The 24,711-nt window shown below is 53.4% G+C and overlaps 1 protein-coding gene across 6 annotated transcripts in view; it reads left to right on the forward strand.

The window, feature by feature from the left end:
- The first annotated feature begins 3,770 nt into the window (after positions 1-3,770).
- HIVEP1 (HIVEP zinc finger 1) overlaps positions 3,771-24,711 on the forward strand; it is a 146,234-nt gene continuing 125,293 nt past the window's right edge. For 3 of the 6 annotated variants that reach the window (XM_062184600.1, XM_062184605.1, XM_062184604.1), the window contains exons 1-2: positions 6,887-6,964; positions 9,913-10,052. In XM_062184600.1, coding sequence (XP_062040584.1) covers positions 10,013-10,052 — 40 coding nt within the window. In that variant the 5' untranslated portion in view covers positions 6,887-6,964; positions 9,913-10,012. Of the gene's footprint in view, positions 3,858-6,886; positions 6,965-7,439; positions 7,474-8,152; positions 8,657-9,912; positions 10,053-24,711 lie in introns of those variants that run through there. The other 3 variants (XM_062184601.1, XM_062184603.1, XM_062184602.1) reach the window with 3 other exon arrangements.

Genomic DNA, 24,711 nt, shown 5'->3' on the forward strand with positions numbered 1-24,711 from the left:
CAAGGAAACAGTGCACATGAAATCAAGTGGATATGAAAAGCGTAGGAACTAAACTGAAAAGTGAGTAGGATGCAGAGTCCAACATTCATTCAACAAACATTTATTTCAACACTGTTCTAGAGGGGTTGGGACACAGAGGGGAAGAAAACAAGGCCCCTCTTCTCATGGCTCTCATACTCTACTTGAGCAATAAGAAACATGGAAACCAATAAAACCAGTCCAGCTCTCTGCTGTGGTCCGGGAGGCAGGCAGTGGAGGATGGTCCAAGTGCTTGGGCACCTGCACCCGCGTGGGAGACCAGAAAAGTCATGGACAATGAGAATCACGAAAAAGCTATGTTTAGATTTCCAAAAATTTGCATCAAAAGAAGCTTATTTTTTTTTTTTTATTTGACAGGTAGAGTTATAGACAGTGAGAGAGACAGAGAGAAAGGGGCCTTTCTTTTGGAAACTCCTGGATGTAAATTAACTATTATCTTGTCTAATGTGTGGATTTCCTCTCCCCGCCCCATACTGTCTGTCTCATCACCCCGGTAATTTCCTTTATAACATCTAACACCCTACAATTTTTATTGGTTTCCAGGAAGAAGCACCTGGCTCCTGGCTTCAGATCGGCGCGGTGCAGGCCGTAGTGGCCATTTGGGGGGGGTCTTCCTTCTGTTGGTTCACACCCCCCACCCGGACCACAGCAGAGAGCTGGACTGGAAGAGGAGCAACCAGGACTAGAACCTGGCACCCATATGGGATGCCAGCGCCGCAGGTGGAGGATTAACCAAGTGAGCCATGGCGCCGGACCCCAAAAGCACCTTATTTTTAAACTCCACTTTGCCAGAAACTTTTTGAAGTGTTTTGGTATATTCCAATTGTGAGTATAACGGGGAACTGGAGACCCTTAAATCCTTCAGTAATCAATAAAATGGCTGTATTTACGGCACAACAAATGTATACACCAAGATGGCTTTGCACAGGAGGTTTGAGAACCATTAAGAAGGAATGTTAAGGAATAGAGCACGCAACAATATTTTAAGATGCCTGTAGGATTAATTCTAAGGGGAATCAGAGAGACTAGAATGAATTCCTTTTGGAACTCCAAACACCTGACCAAGCCCCTCTCCTAGGGTGGCATCAACACCACCTGTAATTCCATGAAAAATACTGTTTGCCCTGGATTGAACTGCTCCACCAGCCCTCCCTTCTCTGACACAGGCTCATATGCAGAAGCCCTAACTCCTTACGTGACCATACCTGGAGTTGGCATCCAAAGAGGTAATTAAGGTTAAATGAGGTCGACAAGGCAGAGGCCTGATTCCATAGAATTAGTGCCCTTACAAGAAGAGAGCTACCAAGGAGCTACCCCCTCTATCTTTCTCTGTCCGCAAACACACCCCACACCCAGGAACTGCCAAGCGAAGACCCAGTGAGAAAGCAGTCAATCTGCAGACCTGGGAGAGAGCCCTGGCCAGAAACTCCACCTGCTGAAAACTTCATCTAGGACTTCCCCCGAAGTGAGGGGAACAGGTGTCTGCAGTTTGAGCCCCCGTCGGTGGTGTCGGCTCTGCCATGGGCGCTGACGAGCGGGCTGTTGCACACTGCTGCATTGTCCCACAGCACTGGGTCACGGGAAAAGCTGGAGTTTTTCCTGCATGCTGCTTGCTCCCCAGGAGGCTACATGAGGACGTGGCTTACAAGGAATTCTTTGAGGAACTGTATGTGTCACTTCCATCAGCCAGGTCCAGTCTCTTCCTCCTCACCAAATCGTACTCACGTGGCTTGGAACTAGGTGCTTTCCCATGAAGCGGGAACGCCCAGGCTCCCCGAACAGCTAAGGCTAACAGTATTAGCACTGGCATGCACATGGCTACATCTTCCTACTTCACAGTACCCATGGTTCTTGAAGTCAGTCTCACTGCCCCAACATCCTATTTTCATGACGCAGTTCTCAAAACTCAAAACTGTGAACTTTTAAACAAACTCCTTTTCCCTCCTTTTGTCCCACAGTCGCGGGATGTTGGAAAGTGATTGTAGCCGTTTTTTTCACCCAGGAAGTTTCAAGCCGGCCATCTGGATTCCAGTCACCGATGCACCCTGTACTAGCTCTGTGGCTTCTGGCACACAGTTGAAGCTTTTAGAAACGTGAACCAATTTCAACCTCTGCTTCTTCATCTGTCCTGTGGGTTTATGATGAGGATGAAATGAGTTCACAAGGAAAGCAGACCGCAAGCTCTGGGTAAGCGCTGATCGACGCCCATCGCCACTGCTAACACAACACTACTACGGCTTTGGAGCCAGCTCCCACAGCTATCTGAATTCATGAGCGACAATGACTTTCCTTAAAAAGACCATTCTCAGTCCAGATGTCTCCAAATGCCTACCAACTGTTTGCACCAGGATGCCTTCATGCCTTCCAAATGATGAGGGACTGGGGGCTCTTCTCTGGTTGCCTGTGGCTGCCTGTTGTGCCTTCGTGGCTTGTGGCCCGACAGCCCACTGTCCCTGTCAGCCTGGGCCAGCCCAGGTATACAAGGACATCTCCGGTGTCTGCATAGCTTTTCCGTAGCCGCCTTTTCACTCTCAGAAGCACCGTGGTTTGAGCGTCACTTGTTTCGCTTGGACTTTCTGCTCTAGGCAGTAAACCCACCACCCGCAGTTCCCTTGCTCTGACCTTCCAACTCTGCCCCCCAGGAATGCTGTCCTCAGAGCATTGCCAAAGCCCCGAACTTTCTCTCCTCCCAAATCCGACTGAGAACTCAGCCCCAGGAGGGAACTTCTCTGATAATCCTGCCCTCCACCCAACCAGAACCTTTTCAGCAACCATGTAAATAACCCTGTATAACTTTAATTGGCTCTGTTTATAAGCTGCTTCTTGTATCTTTTTCCCCCCCTCTAGGTATTTTTCCATGTGTTAATCCTGTCTCTATTAATTTGTAAACTCCCAGAGGGCAAGGCCTGAACCCAGGCTGGTGTTGGCATCAACTGGATAGACGGGTACAGCTGAACTGAAGACAGGGCCATCCCTCTTGGCTACTAACCTGCTTTTTTTTTTTTTTTTAATATTTATTTTTTTTAAAGCAGCCTTTGTTAGCATTTTGTCAGTGTTGGTCCTCAGACTGCTAACCCAGCGCAAACACACAACCAGTTTCTATTAAGGTCCAAACAGGATCAAACCCACAGCTCCAAGGTCTCCACGCTGTTAGGGGGAGGGTGTGCGACTCATGCCAACCCACCTGGGGGGTCTCAGCCTGTCGGTGTGCAGCTCACTCGTCCCTTCTAGGCTGCTCTGAGACGGGACTAAGGCTCACTTTCAACACCGAGATCTGAAAGCCGAACAAAGCCCTCGGAAGCAGGCACCACCACCATATTCTAAGTTTGTGGTGTGAGTGAGGCGCGGCGGGGGCTGGGGAAGATGACTTTAAGCTCATTTTTCAGTCCTAACACATGGCACAGGGGCCCGCTCCGCAGGGCCAGGAGCTGGGCGGAGAGTCCACTTGCATCGCAGGTAACAAAGGCGAGCCAGGCGGCCGCGGCCGGGTCCCCGCGGCGGCAGGGGCTCGCGCCCCGGGGCCACCTGCTCTCCGCGCGCGGGGCGCGGGCGGGCTGCGAGCTCGGCTGCCGGCGCCGAGCCCCAGGTAGAAACCCGCGTAGGCGGTGCGCGCGATAAGATCAAAGCCCCGGGCCGGGGCCGGCGAGCGAGCGGGGGCCGGGGCCGGCGAGCGGGCAGGCGGGCGAGGCGCCTCCCCCGAGCGCTTCCTCTCACGCCCACTTCCAGCCGAGGGGAGGCTTCGGGTGTCTGCTTTTGTTGTTTTTAAAAAATTAAAAGTTGAAGCCTCGGAGGAGAGACTTTGGCTGTGGCCGTTGTGGGTAAGTTCTGGTCCCCGTTCTTTTGTCTGGCGCCGAGCTGGGCAGGAGCCCGGGCGTGGCGGGGGGCAGAGCGGGCAGCGCGTGCGGGGATGGTTTCTGTCGCCAGGTCGCCCGGGGGAGGGGGGAGGAGGGGGAGGAGGGAGGGGAGGAGCAGGGGGGAAGGAGGAGGAGGGGAGGAGGAGAGGAGGGGAAGAGGAGCTGGAGGGGAGGAGGGGAGGGGAGGACGGAGGGGAGGAGGGAGAGGAGAACGGAGGGGAGGAAGGAGGGAGGGGAGGAGGGAGAGGAGGAGGGGAGGAAGGAGGGAGGGGAGGAGGGAGAGGAGGAGAAGGAGGGAGGAGGGAGAGGAGGAGAAAGGAGGAGGGAGAGGAGGAGGAGGGGAGGAGAAGGGAGGAGGGAGGGGAGGAGGAAGAGGAGGGAGGGGAGGAGAGGAGGAAGAGGAGGGAGAGGAGAAGGGAGAGGAGGAGAAGGAGGGAGGAGGGAGAGGAGGAGAGAAAAGAGGAGGAGGGAGAGGAGGGGAGGAGGGGAGGAGGGGAGGAGGAGGAGGAGGAGGGGAGGGGACTCGGCCGCCGGACGGGGAAGCCCAGCGTGCGCCCTGGCTGCAGGGCGCAGGGCCGAGGGGAGGGCCGGGCGGCGTGACCCGGCGGCGGCCGGCGGGGAGGAACCTCCGGGATCTCCGCTTGGCGGCGGCGGCGGCGGGCGGGCGCTGCGGGGCCGCGCGCTGGGCGGAGGGCCGGGGCCGCGGGGCCGCGCCAGGGGGGAGCCCGAGAGGAGCCCGGGCCGGCCGCCGCGTGGGAACCCAGGCCGCGGGGCGGGCGCGGACGTGCTGCCCACCGACTGCCCTCCGCAGCCCCCTCACCCCAGCGGGGGCGGGCAGGGGTGGAGCCCTGGGAGCCCCCGGAGCGGTCCCTGGTCACCTGCATTGTTCCCCGGGTTTTGACAGTTCGGATGGCCGTCGCCCATTCACTTGTCCACTGCGGTTCCAATGACGTCTTCACATTCCGCGTGTTTTGGGGAGGCTCCGCTGCTTTACCAGGAAGTCCATACAAGCTACTTTATAACCTAGCTGGGCAGTTTTTCTTTCCTGACACTTACGCATTGAGAGTTGTAGAATTAAGAAAATAAATTGCATTTAGAAAATTAGAAGGCGTCCTAGGAGGCTGTTCAGCGGTGTGTGTGCATTGCAAAGCCACAACTTGAACGTGGGCTTGCTGCCCAGGAGAACGAACTGGGGTGGCGAAATGAACCTCTGATAATTCGAAACTGTACGTGTGGGTTGCTAAGAACTTCAGGGCAGTGCCCAGTCTCTAATAAACACGGTGCTTACGGTGGGTATCTGTGTGGTGCCGGGCAAGGCTGGATCGGTTTGCGTTGTTAACCTCCCAGATGACCAGCTCGCCTCTCTATCCGGATTCCCCACCCCGACTGCCAGGCGGCACGTTCTCATTTGAGAGCATGGCTGTTTTGGGATTCAAACCGCCCAGGTGGGAAGGTGCCCTAGTCTGCTATCGCATGGAAAATTAAAACGGCACATTTCACGGTAGGCTCAGAGCATCTAGAGGTCATTTAAAACTGACTCATGTGGACGGTCCTCGCTCCTACCAGCAAGTCTACTTTTTTTTCTTTAGCAAGCACATTTCTCCTTTTCCGTAACATCCATTGTGGCTACAAGATCGCCCATTACTGAGTATTCCATTTTTAATCACCCCCCCACTCCGGCGCTCTGAGCTTTCCTTAGGATTTCCCTGGTCAGCCTTTGCAGGAAAGAACCTAGACGCCTTTGTGGAAGCCCAGGGGAGCGCAGATGGCCCGGCTGCTTTAGTGGCTGTATGGCCGTCAGCGTTTTTTAATTCCTTAAAAGGGGAAAACAGTTTGGTTATTACTTTTTTTTTTTTTTTTAAGCATCCAATTTTCTGCTTTACCACCATTGCTGCTAGGTTCGGGGCGGCTGGCTGAGCCACTTTTGCCTGCGTCTTTGGGTGTAGCGTGGGGGTCTCTGAGCCCCAGACTCCTAGCATTCTTTGGGTCTGAACCCCGAAAACCGGCTTCGCTAGCCGCCTCTCGCAGAGGTCCCCCACGGCGCTCCTGCAGCCGGGGTCCCCAGCGCTGGTTCCTCGGAAGGGCTCCTCGCTGCCCTCCCTGGAGCTGCGCGCGCGGCTCTCCGGCCCCCGAGGTCCGCGCCACCGCGCGCCCCCAGCCCGCCCGGGCCGGCAGGGGTTAAGCGCGCTCGCAGCGCCGGCCCCGGGAAGCACCCGCGGGCCCGGGAGCGGCCTGTGGAATAACCTTGGCTTTCCTCTCTCTTTTAATAGAACATCCGCCACCCCGGCGCGGTTTCGGTTCAGGGTGAAGCGCACGCCGCCGTTCCACCCTCGACACCGGCTCCCCGCCCCCTCCCGCTCTGTGTGTGTGTTTTTTTTTTCCTCTTAAAGTTGTTTTTCAAAGTTAATGAGTTTCGAGTTTCACAATGATTTTCCCCAACCCTCCACGCGTTGCTGAGGAAACCCCCTTGGGGTCCCCCCCCCCGCCTCCCCATCCCCCGGGCCTCCCCCTCCCCCAGTCGGCCCGGGCGAGGGGCGGGGCTGGGAGACCCCATGACGTCACCGGGCCGGCCCACATCCTGCTTCCGAAAGTAGAGAGACGGTAAAGAGAAACTACGGCCCCGCCCGGCCCCGCCCCCCGCCCGGCCCAACCGCCCCCCGCCCGCGCGGCCCCCCGCCCGCGCCAGTCCCCCCGGCGGCGGCGGCGGCGCGACCCCGGCTCCCGCCCCTCCCCCGCGGGCCCCCCTCCGGTCCCTGCGGCGGGTGGGCGGCCGGGGGCCGGCCCCGCCGCCGCCGGGGAGACCCGGGACCCCCGGCTTGCACGCCCGGCCCCCCCCCCCCGCCCCGGGGCCGAGCGAGCGAGCGGCCGCGCCCGCCCAGCGGGGTGTTCCCCGCCCCTCCCCGCCCCGCGAAGCCCCCTCCCCGCCTCCGCCCCCGGGGATCCCCTGCCGCCCCGCCCACCCGCGGGAAAGCCTCCGACCTTCGCCCTGCCTCCCCCGCGCCGCCGGGCCCGCGCGCCTCCCGCCGCCCCCCGGAGACGCTGAAGGCGCCCTGCTGTGCCCCCGGGGAGAGGTAAAGCCCGCGCCCGCGCGCCCCCCGCCCCGGCCCGCGCCCCGGCTCGGGGTTTCGGCGGCGGGCGGTGCGAGCGCCGGTCGCCGGCCTTCGGCGTGGCCTGTGCCGGGCGGGCGGCGGCCGCGCGCGGGGAGGGGCCGCGGCGGGGCCGGGGGGAGCCCGCCGCAGCCCGCGGAGGTCCTGCTTGGGTTTGGGGTTGTCCAGCGAAGCCGGGCGCGCGGCGCGGGGGTCGCGGAGGTCCCGAGCCGCGGCTGCCGCCATCAGCGGCGCAGCCCCGGGGCCGGCTGCAGCGGCCGCGGCTCCGCCGGGCGTCCGGGCAGCAGGTTGGGTGCGGGCTCCGCGGCCAGGGGCGCTGCAGCCGGGGCGGGCGGGCGGGGGGCTCGCGCGCGCGTGCGTGTGTGCGTGTGTGTGTGTGTGCAGCCGCCGACCTTGCAGAGGGGATGCGTGCGTGCGTGCGGCGGGCACTTGCCACTTCTGCGGCCCGGGCTGCGGTCCTGCGAGCCGAGCAGGTAACGGGGGGCACCCAGCCTCCCCGGGCCCCCTTCCCCAGCCGCAGCCGCGTTGTGCAAGGGTGTGTGCGCGCGGGGTGGGGGGGCGGTGTGCGGGAGAGACCAGGCCTCGGCTGCCCAAACCTCTCGATTTGGTGGTGGCTCGCTTTCCCTTTCGTTCCTTTTTTTTTTTTTTTTTTTGCTCGCAGTGCCTGTGCAGTCCCGGCCACCTGGGGTAGTTTCTTTCCGGGTTGGGAGCGCGCGCCTGCAGCTGTTGGGGCCGGGGGCGGCGGGGCGCGGCGCGGGGCCGCGGTCCCCGCCCGCGCCCACCCGCGCCCCGCAGCCCGCTCGGGGGCTGCTTCCCGAGCCGGCACCTCCATCCCCCCCTCCTCCTAGCAGGCGCCGCGCTTTGTTCCGCGCAGCGTCGCGAGGGGTTTTCCCAGGCTCCGCCCTCCACATTCATTCATGTTTTTCCTCCCCGCGACTGTCTTGATCGTGCCATGGTTTTGCTCCTCGCAGCGTGTGCGTGTGCGTGTGCCGGGGAGCGGGCCGGCCGCCTCGGGGCTGCGGGCTCTGGAAGCGCCCACTTGCCCGCGCCAGGGTGGGCAGCGGCGGCCCGTGACGGATCGGGGATTTGCATATTTTACGCGTGTGCCCCGGATCCCGGGCGGTCACGTGCCCGGGCTGCAGTCGGAGTTCACGCTTTGGAAACTTGGGCTCGCCGTGGTCGGGGGTGCGCTCAGCTCGCGCGGGCCTCGGGTGCCTGCCTTCGCCGTAGCACCAGGGTCTCTCTGGATGCGGTAGCGGATGTTTTTCTGCAGGAGCCACCGCTTCTCCGCGGTGCTGGATGAGCGGCGTAGTTATTGGACCGTCATTTTTCATATGCAGTTTAAAAAAAAAAAAACGCGTGCAGTTAGAAATGCAAATATTTGCTTGCCGCGCTGACAGGGAGCCCTATCAGGAATCAAATACAGAGGTTGACGGTGGCCTGATTGCCTCCTGTTTGGTTGCTGTAATGGAACTCGCTGTAGCATAGGAGATGCCTTCCTGGCCCTGGAGGCTCTCCTAAGGAGAATCGATCCGTCCGCACTCCGCACTCCTGTGTGGCAGGCGAAAACACCCACGCCGGGGTAGTTTGCTCCTCCCAACAGCCTTCTGAGAGGTGGCTAGCGTTTCCTGGTTGAGAAATCGGATCTTCGGAGAGGTTAGGTATCCTGAACAAGGCCACAAAGCCTGGCTTTGAACCCCGGCTGATTTGACACCAAAATATGTTGTCCTGGCTTGTGGCGGGCAGTGTTGGGGCAGCCTCTTGGAAAAACCCCTGGGAGGAGGCAGGCTCTTTCATCATCTCCAGTGAGGAAGCAGTTCTGGGAGTCCCTGGGGCAGGGGGCCTGAGCTTAGATGTGGCCTCTCCCGTGTTGTCTTCTTTTTTAATTTACAAAACAGGCACAGGATAGCTGCCTTCTCAGCTCTTGTCAGAATGAACATAGGTAACCCCCGGGGGAAGTACTTAGACCCAGAGTAAGAGCTCAGTGTCATCTCTGTTGGCTTCTACAGTTGCTTCTGCTTTTTCACAAAAGTCCTGAAGAAGCATTTCTCTTCCATTCCCGTGTTTGCTTAGTGATTAAACATTGTTTCGTGTTTAAAGTCAACTTCATGGGCTTTGCTTATGCTTATCGGCTTTATTGCAGGAAGTTAAAAACTAAAATTGAGACATTTGAAAGCTGACTTGGGAGTGGGTGATTTCTTTTCCTTTTTTCTTTTTTAACGTGTAAGCCAGGACAGATGAGGGTGTGCTATAGTGACAAAACAGTGAAGTCTGTTCTTTCTTCTGCTGCGTGGCCATCTGGGGTTAAGGGGGCCCACTCCGCGATGCTGATGATGGGCAGTGCCGGTGCCACACATGCAAAGGGGGAGGGGAGCTCCAAGGATTTTGCTTCCACGACGGAAGTCTCCAGGCCACCGGCCAGGCTGGTCTCTGCCACTTAGTGAGGCACAGGAAGGCAGAATGTGGGGTCCTCCCTTGAGCCCACAGGGGAGAGCTGGGGAAGCCACGGAGCAGCCGGAACAGCGGCCACTCTATTAACTGAACTCAGAAACCGGGAGAGCCGGCTCCGGCCCCTGGGCTTGTGAATGGGCAGGTGCGCCTGAGACAGCGGGGTCTTACTTTCATCCTAACTGGTAGTGTGATTTGAAAATACAAAGTGAATTCTTTCACTCGCATCTCAGGAAGGTGGTGATTTTTGTTTTCTGTATTCTCAGCGAGAAGGGCCGCCTTTTGGGAGCTGAGCTCTTTGCTGTTTAATTGAAAGTTAATAAACTTTTGAAGCCGCCTTAACTTGGATACTTTTGCTTGAGTTTCCATAAGGCTGTGTTAAGTTGTAACTGTTAATGTGTCTTTTTTCTTTGAAGTTGGTAAAATATGTTTCCTGTTTTTTTTTTTTTTTCTTTTCTTTTCAGCGCATGGATTAATTGATGTACAAAGTTTATGGAGCCATCTTTTGTAACCCACTCTTGCTACAGTTTGTAAACACAACAAGGAGCCCCTGAATCAAAGAAGATGCCTCGAACAAAACAGATTCACCCCAGAAATCTACGAGGTAAGGCTGGGAGTCAGCGTTTGATGGAGAGGCTTTTTGGGACAGGAATGGCAGCTTGCTGGACATTGACCCTGCTTCCTGGCCAGCCCTCCCTCTCTCTCGTTCATGTTCACTTGCCCTGCACGCGTCCTGTCACTTAGGAGATACTCAGGGAGGGTCTGTTGAATGAATGAATTAAATTTGACAGAATTATAGCGCCTTCCCAACCACTCAATGTGAGTAGTAAAGGCAGAGAGAGACTTGAGTGTTTCCTTGCCAGGAAAGATGTTTGGATCAAGGAATCGGAAGTGAATTGTTGCAAGTCTGTGCCAGTTGGATACCAGGAACCTGGTGGGTTTTTTTTACCTCCACCCACACATACTTCTTTGGAGATTTGTGTCTGGACTGCTTTATAAGTTAAATCAACAAGACAAGAAGTGGAGAGAGTTGTAAGTGACATTTACTCAGGTCATTGTGTGCAGAACTCGGAGGCAAACTGAGAAAGCAGTCGGTCAGAAACATGTGAATAATGTACATTTCAGACAAAGACCGAAACGGAAGTGTTTCCCTCTGAGCTGGGAAGAGGTGTCTTCATATTAGAAAAGTAAACATACTAGCTTGTTTGTTGAAAAAGATTTGAATTGTTCTCAAGCGTTTTATCAACTGGGAGTAGCAATTATCTTTTACATGTAACTTGAGTAGATAAGCATGTAGCAGTGCTAAGCAAAGAATTATTGAAGCAAATTATTTCAAACTGATAAAGTCATTTATGAACTGCGGCCACATGTTGCCTAATGACAGGGCTGCATTCTGTGCAGACATTGTGGAGTGCACTTGCACAGACATGGGTGGGTGGCACAGAGCCCTCCCTGCACCAGGTGGCGTGTCACTATACAGAGTACCTGAGGCAGTTGTGACACAGTGGTGTTCAGTGTCTGTATGGACTAAAAGTGCAGAAGCAATACCGTGTGAAAGGTAGGCCATGGGACACCTGTGTGGGGGCGCTTACCGTGCATGGGGCTTGCAGGACTGGAAGCTGCTCTGACTGAGTGAGTGGACGTGACGGCCTAGGCCACGCCTGGTCCCTGCTGTAAACTTTATAAACACTGCACACTGAGTCCACACCACATTTATGAAAGTCTTTCTTCAATAATAAGGTTTCCTTAGCTTACTCTTAAGGTTTTTTTAAGATTTATTTATTTATTTGAGAGGTGGAGTTAGAGAGAGAGAGGGAGAGACAGAGAGAGCGGTCTTCCATCTGTCGGTTCACTCCCCAAATAGCTGCAACACCCAGAGCAAGGCTGATCCAAGGCCAGGAACTTCTTCTAGGTCTCCCACATGGGTACAGGGGCCATCTCCTGTGGCTTTCTCAGGCCTTAGCAGAGAGCTGGATTGGAAGAGGAGCAGCCCGGACACAAACCAGCGCCCGTATGGAATGTTGATGCTGCAGGCGGAGGCTCAGCCTACTGTGCCCTGGTGCTGGCCCCACTGTTAAGTTTTTAACTCTTGTAATAACACTGAGCTTAAAATGAAATGCATTGTATAGCTGGACAAAAATATTTTCTTTATAGCATTATTCTTTAAACATTTTTCTGTATAAGCACTTGTTTATTTCCTTACTTGAAAGGCAGAGTTGCAGAGAGGAGGAGTGAGAGCAAGCATTTTTCTATCCGCTGATTCACTCCCCAAATGATTGCAACCACCAGGGCTGAGCCAGGCCAAAACCAGGAGCCCAGAATTTCATCCGGATCTCCCACCTAGGTAGCGGTAGTGCAAGTACTTGAACCATCTTCCACTTCTTCCCTGGGCACATTAGCAGGGAGCCAACTCAGAAGTAGAGCAGACCGGACTCGAACCAGTGCCTGTTTGGGATGCTGACGTTGCAGGCGATGTCTTAGCCCGCTGTGTCACAATGCCAGCCCCAATTTAAGCATTTTTAAAAATGTTTAACTATTTTTGCTATAAAACTGAGACACAAACACGCACATTAGCCTAGATGTACATGAGATGCAGATCGTCAGTCAATATTGCTGTCTTCCACCTCTGCATCTTGTTCCACTACAAGGGCTCCGGGGCAGGTGGCCCATGGAGCTGCCATCTCCTGTGTTGGCACTGCCTTCTTCTAGAATGCTCCTGGAGGACCTGTCTCAGGCCATTTTGCGGTGATTTTTTTTTTTTTTTTTTTTGTAAATAGAAGGAATGCATGCTAAGATAATGATTAAAGTGTGTAGTATAGCGAGCGTACAAATCAGTAAGAGAGTTACTCATAATCATCCAGTATTACGTACTGTAAGCGATTGCACATGCATAGCGTAGTATCACTGGCAGGGTGGTAGGGCTGTGTGCACCAGCCTGACAAAGCTGGACACATGTAATTGCACAGTGCTGCAGTGGTCGGGTGGCTCTTGTGTCACTAGCATAGCATTTGTCCAGCCTATTCTAATCTTTGGAGACCTCCATCATGTTGTGTGGCCTTTTGTTGCCTGGCATGTTGTTACGTGCCGCAAGACTTTTCACTTTTAGAAATTTTTTCCAGGGGCCAGTGCCGTGGCTCACTTGGTTAGTCCTCCGCCTGCGGCGCCGGCATCACATATGGGCGCTGGGTTCTGTCCCGGTTGATCTTCCAGTCCAGCTCTCTGCTGAGGCCCGGGAAGGCAGTGGAGGATGGCCCATGTGGTTGGGCCCTGCACCCGCATGGGAGACCAGGAGGAAGCACCTGGCTCCTGGCTTCGGATCAGCACCATGTGCCAGCCGCAGCGCGCCGGCTGCAGCGACCATTGGGGGGTGAACCAACGGCAAAGGAAGACCTTTCTCTCTGTCTCTCTCTCACTGTCCACTCTGCCTATCAAAAGAAATTAAAAAAAAAAAAAAAATCCTCCACATCTCAAAGTGCCAGCGGAGCCCTGGGCGCTGATTTTGCAGCTCATCCGTCCAGGGCAGGGGTCCTGTTCCGGTTTGCACAAAATGCAGCAAGCAGGCGGACAGCTGCTCGAGCCAGCTAATGCGAGCCCAAATATTTGTTGAAGTAACGAACACAGGTTTGACCTGAAAGTATTACTCATTAAGTCGTGGAGGGCAAACACTTTGCGTATTTGAAACATATGCCGTGTCGTGGGGTGCATCGCGTACAGGCGCACTTGCCGTCGCGTCCCAGGTCTGCGCTCCGTTCAGCCTTCTGCGCTCTGGGAGCCGGCAGGCGGTGGTTCGGGTGGCTGGATCCCGCCACCCTTGTGGGAAGCCTGGATTGGGTTCCCCGCTCCTGAGTTTGGGCTGCCCAGCCCTGGTCGCTATGGTCATTTAGCAGGCGAGAGATCTCTGTCTTTGTTTGCCTTTCAAATAAAATTTTTAAAAGTTTGTAAGAAATAGAAATAGATAGATAGATAGAAAGATATATGTTCTTTAATATTGTAAGTAAAATGGCTGTCCTGAGAAATACCCGTTGTCAAACCAGAGCGTCTGCTTTTGGTATCAGATGTCCAAGTCGGCAGACATTTGCTGGATGTGTTTATACTCCGCTGTTCTAGGTGGCAGGGATACAGTAACAAAGCACAGACCTTGGAGGAGTAGGGGTCGGGGAGGGTGCGGGTAAACAGGTGAGCCTCAGGGCAGAGGTACTGAAAGCCCAGGCACAGGGGGTGGGGGATCATTTCTTGTCCACTCTGTGGTGGCTGGGAGAAGGAGAAGTGGCATCTGAGCTGGGCTCGTAACGCTGGGAAACGATCCCAGGCTCTGAGTAGCCAGACGGAGCATGTTTCACCCCGGGCTGGGGCTGGGGCTGGGGCTGCAAGGGCCTGGGTACTCCCGGCTGCTCTGCTCAGCCCACCGTGGGGGCATCAGAAGTTCTGTCCAGGGAGAGACAGGGGCAGGGGCTTGGAGTAGGAGAGTCAGGAGGAACCTGATCATGAGTGGTCCATAAACTATGAGTCTACATTTAGGATGAGGAATTCAACTTTTTGTTTGTTTGTTTGTTTAAAGATTTTATTTACTTAGTTGAGAGATAGAGTTACAGACAGTGAGAGGGAGAGGCAGAGAGAGAGGTCTTCCTTCTGTTGGTTCACTCCTGTTGGCCGCAATGGCTGGAGCTGCGCCGATCTGAAGCCAGGAGCCAGGAGCTTCTTCCTGGTCTCCCATGCGGGTGCAGGGGCCCAAGGACATGGGCCATCCTCCACTGCTTTCCCAGGCCATAGCAGAGAGCTGGATGGGAAGAGGGGCAACAAGGACTAAAATCGGCGTCCATATGGGATGCCGGCGCCGCAGGCGGAGGATTAACCTACTGCGTCATGGCGCTGGCCCCGAATTCAACGTTTTAATAGGAAAAGCTGCTGTTATCAGGAGAAATTTGGAATAAATTGGGTTCTAGCCCTTCAGTGAGAGTCCTCAAAGTTGCTTGACTATGGCACTTAACGGGCGGTTAGCCCTTAAAGAAAAGGTCAGAGTAGGTGGGCTCTACAGGCAGACTGAGGCTGGGTCAGTTGGGAGCAGGGACCGCCCATGGGGAAGTGAGGAGGACTTCCTGAAAGAGGGGGTCTCTGAGCCACTTGAACTCACTCAGTGGGAGTGAAGCTTCTGGCTCCAGCTGGGCAAATCTGGATCAGCAGAGGCAAGCAGGAGAAGGTGTGAAGGTGTAGAACCTTCAAGTTGCCACTCAGGGTCTGTAAGTGTGGGCGAGGGTGCTGTCCGGGAGGAGTTTGAGGGGAGAGAGGGCAGGTGAATGCTGGCTGGGGAAGCCAGTGCCTCAGCACAGCGTTTCCATCGCCCTGTGAGCATGTGCAGTACCAGGTTGGTTTTCTCTCCCTGTGCCTGCTGCCTGGGCCTGACGAAGACATCCTTCATACGCTCACATGTGAAATGGGGAGAGAGGAATCAGACAGGCAAGCAGGGGCCCGAGGCAGCCTGCTCACTCTGCCGCCGCCTTAACAGGTTCCACAAAACCCATCACTGCTTTTTTTTTTTTTTTTTTAAGATTTATTTATTTGAAAGGCCAAGCTACAGAGAGGTAGAGGCTGGGGACCAAGAGAGAGGTTGGTCTTCCATCCACTGGTTCACTCCCACAGTGGATGCAGTGGCCAGAACTATGCCTATCTGAACCCAGGAGCCAGGAGCTTCTTCCAGGTCTCCCATGCGGGTGCAGGCACCCAAGGACTTGGGCCATCTTCTACTGCTTTCCCAGGCCATAGCAGAGAGCTGGGTCAGAAGTGGAACAGCTGGGACTTGAACCAGCGCCCATATGGGATACCGGCATTTCAGGCAGCGGCTTTACCCACTGTGTCACAGCGCCTTCCCCCATCACTGCTTCTTCTTCTTCTTCTTTTTTTTCTTTTCTTTTTTTGACAGGCAGAGTTAGTGAGAGAGAGAGACAGAGAGAAAGGTCTTCCTTCTGTTGGTTCACCTCACAAATGGCCGCTACGATCGGCACTGCACTGATCCGAAGCCAGAGCCAGGTGCTTCCTCCTGGTCTCCCATGCGGGTGCAGGGCCCAAGCACCTGGGCCATGCTCCACTGCCTTCCCGGGCCACAGCAGAGAGCTGGACTGGAAGAGGAGCAACCGGGACAGAACCTGGCGCCCCGACCGGAACTAGAACTGGGGTTCCAGCGCCACAGGTGGAGGATTAGCCCAGTGAGCCACGGCGCTGGCCCCCCCGCATCACTGCTTCTTAAGCTCCCTTAGAAAATAGCGTGAGCGTTACGTGTCCTGTGCTTGACAATGAAATCATCATTAAACAAAACTGGTATCTTACAAAAAACCTCAAATGATATGTTCATTGTGCTTGCACGGCAGTTTTAACTCTTGAAATACCACCTTGGGATGGTGTGTGGTAGATCATTCCACTGGAGCGGGTCTGCAGAGTGGGGGATAAGCAGCCGTCTCTGTGCGTGGTGTGAATGTTCCACAGGGGAACGTGTGTGGACACAGGCACGTGTGGCTATGTGTGTATATATGCACGTTAGAACACTGGGTGTAACATGTCCCAGTCTTGGGGTCTGTCATAGAAGAGTATAAAGTTCATGTGGATTGCAGGCTGTGCCCCAGAGGGGAGTGGGATTTGTGCTTCCTGCTCTTAAGAGGTTCCTAAGTAGAATAGTAGGAGGAGTAGAATGGGAGGAGAGGAAATCAGTTTGGGGCATGCCTGAGGCAGAGTTACGCTTTGGGGGGGCCTGGCATTCCGTTCAGTCTCTCCTTGGCCGTGGAACTGGGAGAGGACCATTGTCTTTGATTCCTGTGTCGCATTTGCATGGTGCAGGTGGGTGGAGTGTGAAGGCTGAGCTATCCTTGTGTAAGGTCAAAGCAGAGTTCTGGACAAGCACAAAGAAAGGCGTTCGTGTTGGGCTGTATTTCTGGTCACTTGTGCCCAACACCGAGGCCCAGTGCACGCGTGGTCTTGGAGGACTGAGAGCAGGTGCCATCCTGCCCAGTGGTGGGCCAATGGGATACCTGCCAGCTGCACTGTGTGTGAGCGTGCACACGCATGTGCACGCATGTGTGCCTCTGTGTGTGTGTGTGTGTGAGTGTGTTTGGGGGATGTCCTCAGCACTTTCTCAGGCCCTTGCTTGGACTGCTGCACGGAATGGAGGCCCCACGATGTGCAGGGCCCCTGCCAGTCCTCTTGGTACAGGGCTGTTCTTGTGTTAGGCCGGTCATTATTCTGAGTAGGTTTCAAAGTTTGGGAAAGAAAGGTGTTCCCTGTTGCAGTTGTATTTGAGTCTAAGGTTTCACAGCTCAACTACTTCAAGATTTAAGTCCATGTGGAAAATGCTCATATTAACCTCTTGCAAAACGTATTTGGAGAATTGGACATAGCTGGTTTGGGTTGTATTGGTTGCATGTAGGAGGGTGGTGCGGTCTGGCCACGTGGGGCCTGTGGGTGTCCCTCGGCTGCCCGCCCTGGTGTGAGCGGGGTCTTGAGCATCTTGGGAGCCTTCCCACTGCGGGGCTTCTTGCCTCTCTGGTCTAGGGAGCAGGCAGGCAGGCGGCCTTTTTGTGATTCTTTCTGGAAGGTAGCCCGTCCTCTCCGTCCCGGTTTTCCCCCTGGGTGTAGGAGAGGTCGCTGCCAAAGAAGCTCGCGCCTCTCCCTGGAGTGTTTTCCAACTCTCTGCTTATCTTCTCCGCTTGCCAAGACCCCTGCCTTCAGTCACCTAACACCCGCTCCATCGCATGCCCGCGTCCACCTCGAGTGGGTAATGTTTCCAAGAGTCGGTCGCCTCTGATTAAAAACTTTGCAATAGTGTAGCTTTGTAATTGCCCGTGCAGATGAACCAAGTGGCTCTGAGTCATGTTTGTTCTTTCTGAGTGTCACCATGGGATTTCTGGGGTGTATGCCTTGGGTCCATTGAATTACCACCAAGGCACGGGTTTGGCCCCCTGCTCCGAGTGACAGGCTGTGTGATCTTGGGCAGGCTCCTGGTGTGGGTTTCCTCATGCGTAGAATGGAAGTGAGGATCGGGCACGTGGAAGTGTTGTCCCAGTGCCTGGCACGGGGCTGGCACTCCTGGAGAGCAGTGTCTGTGCATGGCTCACCCTGGGGCCCCGTGTGTTCCCTACACACGGGAATGCCTATGTAGAACCTTGCCCTGACTCTCATGCCTGTGGGAAGCCACACCTGTGTGCTCAGCAGGCATCTCCATGTGTCCCCTTGCTGTCCCCACTTCCCCAGGCTGAGAGGTCAGTACAGAAGATCCGGGAAAGAAGAGACTTGCCCAGCGTGCCCAACGTGCCTAGGGTGCTGCCGCCTTGGTTCTTCCACTGGAACTCATTTGCACCTTGCCTCATTTTCTGACAGTTTAAAATGAGGTTAAACAGAATGTGTGTCTTCAGCTCATATTCAGGAAACTGATCGCTAAAACAGATTTTTAAATATTTTAAATATTTATTTATTTATTTGACAGGCAGAGTTACATAGAGAGAAGGAAAGAGAGAGAGAGAGAGAGAGAGGTCTTCCATCTGCTGGTTCACTCCCCAATGGCCAGGGTTGGGTCAGGTCAGAGCGAGGAGCCAGCAGCTTCATCCAGTTCTCCACATGGGTACACCTGCACTGCCTTCCCAGGCGCATCTGCAGGGGGCTGGATTGGAAGTGGTACAGCTGGGACATGAACTGGCACTCAAGTGGGCTACGCAGGTTGCAAGCGGCTTAACCTGCTGCGTTAGCTCTAGTCTCAGTCTGGTTTGTTGCAGTGCGTGTAAAGGGCCGCATGAGATTGAAGCGAGGTGTTCTGTCTGGGTTCTGAGATGGGCGCCATCTTTGTCCCCCGTTCGGCGGGATGCAAGAAAGCTACCTAGGTTCTGGGGATTAATCTCATTAAATGAATGTTTCTTACCAGTGTGTGGGCCTGCTCAGAGATTGTTTTACAAAATCTGCCATGAATAACATTTACTTGTTGTGCAGGGATTAGCTTGTGGCTGATAAGTAAGAAGCGGTTTAATTTTGCTGATTTTCGTGTGGAAGTCCAGCTGCTTTTGCACCGGTTTTCACGTTTGAATGTTAGATCAGCAGTTCTAAGATGACAGCCTTAGGATTTGGGAAGTCAGGAATCGTACAGGGAAAACAGCTTCCTGGCTTGTGTTTTTTTTTTTTTTTTTTTTTTTTTTTTCCCAGAAGAAATTCTTTCTATAACTGTAGCTAAAAAGGGCGTAAGTAATAATTTAAAAAAATAGTTTTTGCTGATTCAGGTGAAAAAGCCGTTGGAGTTACTGGGAGCTGTCTTGTGAATAGCTGACGTTACCTAGTTTGACTAGGATAAAAATATGAGAATAGATTTAATGTAGCAAGCTTCCCTTTTTTTCAGATAATTACTGTTCAGCTTGTGATGAGAACTTATTTGATGCTTTTGAATGCTTATTATACATTGACAAATGATTTTTTAAAAATAAATACAAAATGTAATAATATGATTAACCAGAGTAGTGACTTTATTTTAGAATAGCTTTGCACAAAATATGTTCTGATGAGGTGTAATTTTGTCTTAGCATAGAATAGAAAAATACATACTGTACATTAAATCTCCTGTCACACACAAACATTTTAAGCTCCACATTGGGAATATAATAATTTGAACAAGGCTAAGATTGGTTCTTGTGTCATGTGGGGGAATATTTTGTGAATCAGCTAAGTGCTTTGTTTCTTTTTTTTCTTCATGTGTTTCTTTAAAAGCTGATTAGCTGTATTCTTCTGCATATTAATTAGCAGTACTCTTTTGCATACTAACTGTATTGTGGCTACAAGAAATGCCAAGGTGTTCTTTCAAAGCGCCTGGTTTCCTGATCCCTGTTAGCTGTTGCTCAGGGTCCCACATAGAATTCCAGCCAAGCAGGGCCGTCCCTGTCAGTGCCTCCGTCATTCTTTCAAGAAGATCTTTCTGACCATTGGGCTGTTGGCTTATACTGGTGGCAACATTGCATTGCTTTGGGCTTTTTTCTTTCTTATGACTTCAAAAGGAAAGGTTCTTACAAGTTTTCCATGTTGAATTTTGTTCTGGAAAGTATTCTAAGGCTGTGCTGCTTTGCAAAAGTACTAGAATCAATGAATAAAGTGATCGCACAGTACGTTGGCTGCTGCGTAATGAAGTAGAGGAGCTGCCCCGAGCGGGAAGTGAAGGCGTGCAGCGTGAGGTCTGCGGACTTCCTCCACAGAGTGCGGCCGCTCTATGCGCTCGGCGTTCCCGTGCACGGCGTCCCTGTGGGCCTGCACGCCCGGAGTATGAATTTAACCACACACACGGATCGAATTGCACCTGTGTGTATTATTGTCCAGCTCTGTAGATTTGCCAGTGAAGATCAGATCAGCATATAACTGAGTAAGAGCAACCCCGATAGAAGTAGGTGAAGTGTGCACTCGGGACAGCATTTGTTAGTTTCCAGGTAAATGGAAAGGAAAAATGAGCTGAGTGATGCACAGGGACCTAGCAGCCGGTGCCAGGCTGCTGGGGAACCCAGGGCATTCTCCTCGATGCGGCTTGTTTCTCGTGGGCTCTCCACAGGAAGCACACGAGCAGGCACTAGAAAGTTCTGCAGCTTGGGATGATTGGCCTCGCATTAAGATGCACTGGCCCGTGTTGTAGGCCTGGGCTCAGGGCTCAGCTCTGGTGCCTCAGTCCAGCTTCTTGCTGATTCAGACGCTGGGAGGCACCAGTAACGGCACAAGCGGTTTGGCTCCTGTGCCCCACGTGAGTGATCTGGATTGACTTCCAGCTCCTGGCTTCGGCCTCAGCTGCAGCCCAGTTACGGGCATTGTGGAGTAGATCAGAAGATGAGAGCTCCCTCTTTCAGTTCTCTCTCTTTCTCTCTAACATGGAATTAAAACAAGTTCATTTTGATGCAAATATTTTTTTATTTTTTATTTTTTTAAGATTTATTTATTTGAAAGTCAGAATTACACAGAGAGAGGAGAGGCGGGGGGGGGGGGCGGAATCTTCCATCTGATGGTTCACTCCCTAATTGGCTGCAACGGCCGGAGCTGTGCCGATCCGAAGCCAGGAGCCAGAAGCTTCCTCCAGGTCTCCCACGTGGGGGCCCGAGGACTCAGGCCATCTCCCACTACTATCCCAGGCCACAGCAGAGAGCTGGACCGGAAGAGGAGCAGCCAGGACTAGAACCGGCGCCCATTTGGGATGCCGGCACTTCAGGCCAGGGTGTTAACCCACTGTGCCACAGCACCGGCCCCTGATGCACATAATTTTGAAATCCACACGTAGATTTCTGATGAGAGGAGATGCCCTTCCTGCAGACCTGTGTGGTAGCTTGGTTCAGAGCGCTTCCTTCGTGTTTGCTCGTCTCCTCCCTACAACCATGTGAGTCGGGTCCTGTTACCGCCCCGTGTTATCTGCATGGGAAGGAGACACGTAACACAGAGGTCACGCAGCTCGGCACCTGTGTCTCCAGCCCCTGTGCTTCTGATGGTCTTGCTTCCACTCACCCATGAGTACCACGTGTAGTTTCGGTCTTTCCCAGGTACCAAGCGAGGCTTGCAACGTGTGCCGTGCGGAGCTGAAGTGGCTGAGGAGGCCATCATTTGAAGCAGGCTTTTTTTTCCCCTTATGATTCTTTAATTGTTGCAAATCCGTTCCATGTGTATACGACTGCAATTCAGTTTGGTGCCTCAGTCAAGGATGTTTCCAGGCGCTTCAAGAGAGAACGAATTGTGGTTCCATCGGAGGTGTTCGCTTACGGAACTTGCCTAGTTGTGTGTCGTGGAGAGTAGAGACATCTTAAACGTGGAGAATGTCAGTATTTAAATGAGAGTTTCACCATCAGAGTTGAAATTTAAGGCATGAAGGCCTGGAAGATATTTCTGGAGGCACTAATGTGAAAATGTTAAAAGTTTAAGCAAAATGTGGCAGGTGAAAGCCAATAAAACTTGTTCATGCAGTATATACAGCAGAAGAGAGAAAAATCTTCCTCCCAAGTGTCTGGGCTCTTCCACAATGCAGATGTGGCAAAACGACTTCCACAGGATCAGTTGCAAAGGAGAATTGATTAGTTTTCATTTTAATTCTAGCAATAGTGAAATCGGTAGTAGACCATGCCTGGAAATGAACCGTGGTGCCCGGCTTGTCAGAGTTTTATATAATATGCCTTCAAGCACAGGGAGAAGATCCGAGAGTAATGTAAAGCAACAGGTAGGATTTCAGGATCACGTGGAATTCCCAAAGGAAACGAGCAGAAACAGCAGCAGCAAACCTCAGTGGAGTAAGGCAGATAGCGTCTCCGTGAGAATCCGAGGGAGGAGGGGTTTTGCCAAAGGGCGGGGGAGATCGGCCGAGAAGTTGATTTGTGTTGAGGCTGTGGTAGGAGAAAGTCGCGGCGTGACTGTTGGTCTGGTGTGCTTGGCGGTAGGAGCAGTTTTCTATGAACTTGAAACTTTAAGGAACGGAAGAAGAAAGGAGGCTGCTGCTTCTTCTTTTTTTAATAGAAAGCTTATATTTGGTAAATACAAATTTCATACGAACAACTTCTGGATTACAGCGGTTCTTCCCCACATACCCACCCTCCCACCCCAAACCATCCCACCTCCTTCCTACTCCCTCTCCCTTCCCATTCTTCATTAGATTCATGTTTAATTATCTTTATATACAGAAGATCAACACTATACTAAGTAAAGATTTCAACAGACCGCACCCACACAGACACACAAAGTGTAAAGTACTGTTTGAAGACTAGTTTTACCGTTAATTCTCATAGTACAACACATGAAAGACAGAGATCCTACATGGGGAGCAGGTGCACAGTGACTCCTGTTGTTGATTTAACAATTGACACTCAGTGATCACGGGAGGCTCTTGTCATGAACTGCCAAGGCTATGGAAGCCTCTTGAGTCTACAGACTCTGACCTTATTTAGACAGGGCCATAGTTAAAGTAGAAGTTCTCTCCTCCCTTTTGAGAAAGGTACCAAGGAGGCGTCTTAGATTCTGCGTGTGTAGTTTCTATTTATAGTAATTATAAAATACCCATGTCCTTCTGTACTGTCAGGTGGGTGATGAATATTTAACGACGATAAACAGGTAAAGAAGCTGAGAAGGTAGATACCACCCTGGAATACAGATGTTTCTCAACTTGTGATGGGGTCCCATCCCGGGAAACCCTGTGTAAGCTGAGTGTATTCTAAATCTAAAGGGCATTTAATGCCCCGACATCCCACACATTCCAGCCCAGCAGCCCAAGGCCGAGCCTCGTCGGGGGCTCCTCCCCCGAGACCCTGGGGCTGGCTGGGAACTGTGCTCGCTGCCCATCGTTGCCTGAGAGGATCAGGGCTCACTCAACACTGTTCGCCTGGGAAAGATCCAAGTTCAGCGTACCAAGAATGGGTTCTACCGAACACATACCACTTTAGCACTTCCTGTAAAATCAAAAACTCATACGTCACCACTGTAAGCTGGGGACAGTCAGTCCTTTAAAATGCAACCCCCACCTGGCCTCAGCATCATTGTCGACACAGGAAGCAGGATGGCAGGTGAAAAGCATGAGACGGCCATTTTAGATGTTCTTGCTGTTTCAGGAAATCATCACACATGAACCGGTCAGCAGAAGAGCCATACGTGTCCATAAGCAAATGACTTTTAGCTGCTTCTTTCCGAACAGCGAATGGGTGTGGCCAGGGGCCGGTGGGGGCGATGTTTACTTTCTGGTTCTGAAGAGCTGTTGGTCTAGGGCAGGGGTCAGTCTAGGGCCACCGTCTGCTGGCCAGATCTAATCCTCCACCTGATTCTGTAAATAAACTTTTATTGGGCCATAGCTCTGTGTTCTCATTTCCATACTGAGTGTGACTGCTTCCCTGTAGTAGTGGCGGAGCGGAGTCTGGGGCAGGGGCAGGGAGCGCCTGGCCCACGGGCCACTCGAGGCCTGCAGCAGCATCCGCTTGGGCCCTGCCAAGGCAGCTGCAGGCAGGACTCGAAATTCAGCCTCCAGCAGGCTAATTTTTACGTCGATAGCTTTGTGTGGCCTGCAAGTGATGTCATAGATACCCAGGTGGCCCTTTCGATAGCTTTGTGTGGCCCGCAAGTGATGTCGTAGATACCCAGGTGGCCCTTGGCAGAAGAAAGCTCCCCCACCCTCGGTCCCGTGTAGTGTAGTGGCTCTTTAACCCTTCACAGAGAGTCTTCTCAGCTGTGTCTAGGAAACAGAGAACTGACTGACTTATAAAGCTCTTTGGGGATAAATGAGAGTGCTCCAGCTTCCTGTAGGCTGCTGCCATGGAAATGAATTACCGGAGAACCTAGAGATGCTGTTTCAGCCTAGGCACCTGCCACCTGCCAGGCAGGGTGCGGGGATTCACGCTTGTGGGGAACAAGCCCTTTTAGTTGCTTCTAAAGTGAAGGGGGGCATAGAAATTGAGTTGATCTTATAAAAAAAAAAAAAATCCTCAGTGATTCTTGATTTGATGCCACACTCGTGGTGTCCACCTCCAAGGCCGGGCTTTGTGGCAGGTGGAGGACGGTCCTCTTCCCAACTGCGCCGGCGCTGCCGCCGTTCGTCTCCTCTGTATTCAGCTCGAGGGTGGGAAGCTCCTGGAAGCCACCATGCCCAGTGCCTGGGCCAGGCGTCGTGAGAAGGTTGATCTCCTGCAGAACGGAGCCGACTTTACCAGCGGCACCTCCTGAACAGTCGACTTTGCCAGCGGTACCTCCTGAACAGTGAGGCCCGACCGGGAGTTCTCCCTTCTGCGTGGAGGGCCCGAGGGTGGCAGCAGCGCAGCTGAGGGGTCCTTGCGTTAGGCTCTGGAATTCGGCCCTCAGTTTGCGGGAAGGCAGTCTGACTTGCGGCGTGCCTGACGTCTCACTGCTCCCCACGACAGTTTCTTCAGTGTCCTGAAAACCCTCGACTCCTCACGGTGTCAGGGCAGCGGGTTGAGAGGAGGTGGCGAGACTTATTTTTGTGTCCTGGTTTTGTTGGACTTTATCTCACTTGTGTTTGAAAACGTGATGCGTAGGGGTAGTCTCATTGAGGTTAACTATTTCAGTAGGGTGAAGTACTTTGCAAAGCAATGCCGATTCTCCAGAGACAAGTTGGGTCCACAGCCTCTTTATTTTGGTTCATGCTCATGCAGCCCATGGCTCAGGAACAGTGTGAGAATCAGCACCTGCTACCAGGCCTGGTTTCTCAGCGACAGGAAGGGCCTGTAGTGGCTGCGATGTGTGCCAGGAACTAACGGCCACCCGGGCCACCGTCGTGCGGAAGCTCCTGTCTGGTT

Source organism: Lepus europaeus, chromosome 3 (assembly GCF_033115175.1).
Source record: "Lepus europaeus isolate LE1 chromosome 3, mLepTim1.pri, whole genome shotgun sequence".
Lineage (NCBI taxonomy): Eukaryota > Metazoa > Chordata > Mammalia > Lagomorpha > Leporidae > Lepus > Lepus europaeus.